This window comes from Lactuca virosa, chromosome 1 (genome assembly GCF_052849685.1).
Source record: "Lactuca virosa cultivar CGN04683 chromosome 1, Lactuca_virosa_CGN04683_v6, whole genome shotgun sequence".
Classification (NCBI taxonomy): domain Eukaryota; kingdom Viridiplantae; phylum Streptophyta; class Magnoliopsida; order Asterales; family Asteraceae; genus Lactuca; species Lactuca virosa.
Window position 1 is genome coordinate 20,036,717 of NC_136426.1, and position 6,007 is coordinate 20,042,723.

At 34.5% G+C, this 6,007-nt stretch overlaps 2 protein-coding genes across 2 annotated transcripts; both read right to left on the reverse strand.

The window, feature by feature from the left end:
- Positions 1 to 483: 483 nt before the first annotated feature.
- Positions 484 to 3,389, reverse strand: LOC145111880 (protein FAR-RED ELONGATED HYPOCOTYL 3-like). The gene is made up of 3 exons (XM_079048124.1): positions 2,961 to 3,389; positions 2,194 to 2,694; positions 484 to 510 (listed from the first exon to the last, which is right to left on the reverse strand). The coding sequence occupies exons 1-3, from the start codon at positions 3,387 to 3,389 to the stop codon at positions 484 to 486; spliced, it is 957 nt and encodes a 318-aa protein (XP_078904250.1).
- Positions 3,390 to 3,553: 164 nt separating this feature from the next.
- LOC145111885 (protein FAR1-RELATED SEQUENCE 5-like) lies at positions 3,554 to 4,066 on the reverse strand. The gene has a single exon (XM_079048130.1). It carries the CDS (start codon positions 4,064 to 4,066, stop codon positions 3,554 to 3,556), a length of 513 nt encoding a protein of 170 aa, XP_078904256.1.
- Between the last annotated feature and the right edge of the window lie 1,941 nt (positions 4,067 to 6,007).

Consider the following 6,007-nt stretch of genomic DNA (forward strand, 5'->3'; position numbering starts at 1 on the left):
TAAAGATGAATTTTTCAAGTGCAAGTCCTTATCAGACACAAAATAGGACGTTGTAAAAAGAAAAAAACTTGAGGTAATGCATTAATAAGAAAAAAAAATCTTGAACACAACAACGATTCTACACCCTTTCTATTGTATTGAAACCATCAAACAAGCCACATCAAAACATAAGAATTCAGACTCGTATAACATCGTTGTTTGTTTTATAAAGCTTTTCATCTCCATCACTGCCAAGATTTACATGACCATTTATTTTTTCACATTTTGATGTTGATTGAATGACTACCAGATCACACATGGCTTAAATATGAAAGTTTAATTAAACACAAAAATCATCAACAACCAAAATCCAATATCCAAATTTCAGATTAATAAAAACATAGCATAGAAAAATCGCAAGTTCGTCATTGTATCCCTTCTCAAAACAAGTAGGATGAGGCTGATGAAATGACAACAGCATATCAGCTACATGTTACCATATCATTATTTGTCTTGTAAAGCTTCCTCTGCCTGATACAAAAACAAATGTAATCATGTAACTACAAAATATGTGTGGTGGTTGTCGAGGCTAACAAAAATAAATAACCCTAAATCTTTTACACTAAAATAGTGTATAGTGGTAAAGGGGTCGATCCACGGAGATTGGTTCAATTTATAACTCTATGGAAAATCTTTTTGCAACAGTACTTGTAAAATGACAATAAAATAAAAATGGAGGTTTTGATATTTTTGAAATACTTAAACTAAAACTAGAATTAAACTAGAACTTAAATGAATAATTTGGCAAAAATAAGAATTTGATGTGAAATCAATAAGAGAAAGATGGTTGACTTAAGGTTTCCTCACTTTGACTTTTGATGAACATATCATTAGAATCCAATGGTGCAATACTTGTTTTAAATCCTTAATTTGGCTATAGTAATCCAAGAAGCTTGAGATTACCTAGACTTTTCTTAGTTGTTAAAATGGTTAGAGAAGCTCATAACAATTTCGTTAGTCAAAGTCACAATTTCCATTAAGCATGTAATTAGTGAAAGTCAACTAGCATTAAGAACCAAAAAGTCACCAAATCCAAGAGGGGTCAAATGCTTTCACCACCATGTTGGAGGAAATGTTTTTATGATTGTGTGAAGCAAAAACAACACAAAAATCATTTGTTGCTTGCTAATTTGAGGATCATTTACTTAATCAATAAATTAGCCAACTAATCACCACAAATACATTTAAACTCATGAACTAAAACATACAAGTAGTGATAAGATGTTAAAACACAAAACATTCCCATAAAGATTAAGAACATGTTCATGGATTCTTCAACATTCAACAAAAGTTCAAAGGATTCAACAAAAGTCAACCAAGATTAGTTTAGCCAAGCATGGCTAAACTCAAAGAAATAAAGTTAGAGAAGATTGTACCAAACATTTAGCAAGAATTAAGAGATGAAATGGTGAAGTTCTTGAGGGTTCTTGGCCTTCAAAAATGCTCCCAAACTCCAGAGAGAAAGCCTCCAAATCGGATGTCAAAGATAAGGCTGAAGAGGCACACCAACCTTCCCAATATAGAGCTCTAGACAAAATCCCGAATTTGTCCTTGTCAGGATTCCACGCGGGCCGCGGGGAATCTTACGCGGGCCGCGTGACTATGACGGAGTTTTTGGGCTTCTTCAAGATTTGGGCCCCCACAGCTATTCAATTGGCCCAGTTCGAGTCCGATCAGCTTCTAGCCCATTTTTCTTCAAGTTCTCTTCAATTTGAGCCCAATTTGTCTCTCCACATCACTCAAAGCTTCCGCAAACTCCCCAATCATCGATCTTGCACACTCAAGAATTCTCCCGTGCCTTTCAAATTTAAAGTTTAATTCTTCCAACCCTTCAAATAATTGACAATCCCACTCCATGCATCACCTCTATAGCCATCAAGCCTAAAATCCTCGTTGTCCTCCAAGTCCAATTGCTTTCCAAAAGATCCCGCTCCGCTAGTCTCCTTAAAATCTGCAATTAAGCTCACGAAACTCGAAAGAACCCAAAAGTGGTCATAAAATAACAAAAAGGAAAATATGCATGGAAATTATCTAAATTGTGAATGAAATATGCTAAAATAAACTATAAAAAGAAGTAAATAAAATGAAGCTATCAATGTGACTCATTAAAAGTATATAAAATATTACATTAAAGTATATAAAATATTACATTACCTTTTTAATTAAGCACCCATTGATATAATGACCCAATCCCCCACAGTGAGAACAAATTCTTTTTCTCTTCACGATTTCCAAAGAAGACTTGATTCTATTTGCGTTCTTAGGACGCCCTTTCATTTTAGTTGGAAGATGAGGATCCCTGATAGATATTTGAGGCAACATGTCTACTTGTGATATTCTTGCACAAGATTCTTGAGATGTACTCTGATGTGCTTTCGGCTTTTTCCGAATAAGTTGATCTTCTATAAACTCTACCAAGAAATTATTAAGCTTTCTTATCTCAACAGGGGAGTCTCTTGCAAGATCAATTGCTTTAGTATAGTTTGCACGAACACACCACACCATTAACACACTAACTCCATTTTTGTTATCGATTTCTTCCAATCCAATGTTGCTATTGACCACCTTAAACCTAGCATCAAGTGTCCACCTAGGTAAAATACAGTGATTGGGAAGGGTTTCAACATGCCTCTTCTTGATCACATATAAGCTATGCTTACATAAGATCCCATATGTTTCAAACTTAGAACATGATCACTTGAAATTTACTTGATTCAATAAATGAAAGGTAACAATTCTCCAATGCATTTTATTAACATTCAACTGCCTGTCCCGATAATTGATTTCTTCTTTACTTTTGCTTACTGTCTCATGAGTTCAATTTCCCATAGCTTCTATCCATTATTTTTAAAAGCCTCAAATATATTTCTAGTATAACATTCACCCGATTTTGTTTCAATTAGATGAACATAAAATAGAACCAGTTTCGAGTTCATAGTCTTAACGTCTTCATCTTCTTCGGCAGCTCTTTGAGAGTGAACTGCTTTATCATATTGTACTACAAATTCATTCAACATGGTTTTGGAATTAACAAACCCATCAAAAAATGAATGAATACTCTCACTTTGTCCACTTTTTTTCATGCCAGCAAAGAAAACATCCTTCGGAAAAGCTTTAGCCCAATGTTTTCGTTGGTAAGACATCTCGGTGAACCAACTATTGTTTTCTAGGTTATACTTATCACATATATCTTCCCACTTGGTTTCAAACTCTTCTATAGTATCACTCTTTACCCAATCTTTATATGGATCTTTAAAATCACTATAGTTGGCTACAAGTGGTCGAATATGTTCTATCTCATGCTTCTTAATATGCCATGCATAGTAGCGATGTCGAGTGTTTGGAAACATTTTGCTGATTGCATTACGTGTAGCTTTATATTGGTCTGTTATTATTTACAATGGATACTTTTTGAACATACACTTCAAGAAATGCTCGAATAACCAGCTAAAAGTTTCTTCTTTTTCATTTTCTTGCAATGCACCATCAAAAAGTATGGATTGGCCATGATGGTTCACCCCAATAAAGGGAGAAATGACATCTTAAATTTGTTTGTCATGTACGTAACATCAAACACGGCAACATCTCCAAATTTTGTATATGCATCCCTTGATCTTCCGTTAGCCCAAAAAATATTTCTAGGATACCCATCCTCAAACAAATCCATGACAAAATTTTGGTTGGTATCAACTAATGCTTTATCTTGAAAATGTTTGATGAACCCATAAAACTCCTTACCTTCGTACTTTCTTCGTTGCTCGGATAGTACATCAACACACTGTTTGGATGTAACATTAACTTCATGTGCAGTTTTTATTGCATTTACAGCCTTTTTAATTTGAGAAGGCTTTAAATCCGATTGACCAAGCTCCACCATAAGAGATTTGCATGCCATTGAGTGGTGAAGCTTCGCATGGGAACGATGCTTCATTACTTTTATCGGTGTAATACTCAACTCATGGTTGTGTGTATCATTAAAAATATCCACAAACCATTTCCCATCTTTCCTTTTTGAAATCCGAAGCATCGCTTCACATCCGGTCCGTAAAGCTCTACAACGTTTCTTTGTATTTCCTCATGAACTATCACCCTTTAATCTCTTAAAACCTTGTTTGTTGTACACAAACATCTTACAATAAGCCTCCTTTGTTTTCTTATTTTTATAACCCCAATGAGTACATATGCCAAATCCATGTAAAAATGCATATCGATTATAAAATGTGTACGCACTATTAGGAGTATTGAAATCCTTTCCTATGATACTTGCATCATTACTTTCATCTTTGTCAGATTCAAGACCTGTATCGGTATCATTTACTTTCTCACATTTAGAAGATGATATTGGATGACCATTCATGTCAACATCTTCGATTATATGTGTTTCAAGGTTGGTTGGCTACTTGATTGTCTAACTTAGTGTTATATATGTCCTGTATTAAGATAAAAATAGAAAAAGATATACATAAGGAACATCAAATAATTGGAACTGTTTGAGTACATCAACATGATTCAACCTTATAAATCATGTATTTTTATATCAAAGTTGTATTTACCTGGGACGTCTTCAAGAACAAGGTCTACAACAAACGAATGACTGATCATATCCGGATGAAGGAGTGACAATTGTGAAAACCCATATGAAATTAGCAAACTAATAATCATGTTGTTAAAAGAAACAATAACCAACAAATATCAAACGAGTATGAAGCAAAAAACAAAACAGAGTTTGTAGTAAACTAACAATCATGTTTAAGGAAAATAAGAAACAGTAGCCAAAGAAATATCAAAGAGGTATATGTGAAAAAGATTAAAAGAGTGTCTCTACACCTAACTAAATTTCTATTTAAAACCCACGTAAAACATAGACATATAAAAATAAGAAGAAAACCATTAGGCTAGATATAGTTTTACAAACGATGATAATAAAAAAAAAACTAAATACTCACAAACAAGTCAGTCATTTATTAGGTTCGTGGATTAAAGAGAAATTATTTTAAGAATTATTATCCAAACTAAATAACAAATTATCATAGCTAAGTTCTAAATCCTAAAGTATGATGAAACCTTCAATTTTTTAGATGAAGATGGCACTCTCAATGATCAGCGAAATAGATATGTGGGCTATAACTTAATGTGATACAGACAACCTATGATTACAATTATAAAAATAAAGAGAATGGAGATATTACCTGGAAGAGAACAATAATGAAGATGAATGACTATAATAACAAAAGCAGATTGGCTGTGAATGTCAAAGACAATCGATCCTTTTCCCAAAAAAGGAGGGTTTATATTGAGAACAACCACAAATAAGATCACGATAACTATTGTAACGACCTAATTTTTCAAAAGAAATTTTTCATTTTTAATTAGTCAAAACACTTTTCCATAAACCATGAAATCACAATACAATTGTTTTCAAATTCATATCCATAACAATATTATTTCCAAACATCAGAGTGTCCCATAAAATGTCTGAGAGAGTGCACGTCGCGCCATCAAGCCTTGCCCTTGCCCTTGGGATCAGATGTACCTGAAACAAATCCACAAACTGTAAGCTAATGCTTAGTGAGTCCCCCAGAGCATACCCCACACATAATCCACATAACACATATCATATTAGCTATAAAGCTACGTATATCACATAAGCCATGCATACTAACATATAAGGATGTCGTGGGCTCCCCCAAGGGTCTTATACCTTCCTGCCATGGGCTCCCCCATGGTCTTTACCTAGGAATGCCACGGGCTCCCCCACATGGTCTTATATCCAACCGCCACGGGCTCCCCCCGGGGTCTTCCATGTAATAACATAATAATCAACAATCATATCATCTATCACAGAAGTATCTATCATACTACATAACTCATACATAAACATATTAGGAGGCCGTGGGCTCCTCCTAGGGTCTGATACCATCATGCCATGGGCTCCCCCACATGGTCTTCACCTAGGAATGCCATAGGC

Coding starts and splice junctions, on each gene's coding strand:
- LOC145111880 (XM_079048124.1), bottom strand. CDS start 3,389: ATGTTTCCAAACACTCGACATCGCTACTATGCATGGCATATTAAGAAG. Junction 2,695..2,960: donor AGACTATGAACTCGAAACTG/GTTCTATTTTAT, acceptor ATCTTATGTAAG/CATAGCTTATATGTGATCAA. Junction 511..2,193: donor ATGGGTGCTTAATTAAAAAG/GTAATGTAATAT, acceptor TTTTTGTATCAG/GCAGAGGAAGCTTTACAAGA.
- LOC145111885 (XM_079048130.1), bottom strand. CDS start 4,066: ATGCTTCGGATTTCAAAAAGGAAAGATGGGAAATGGTTTGTGGATATT.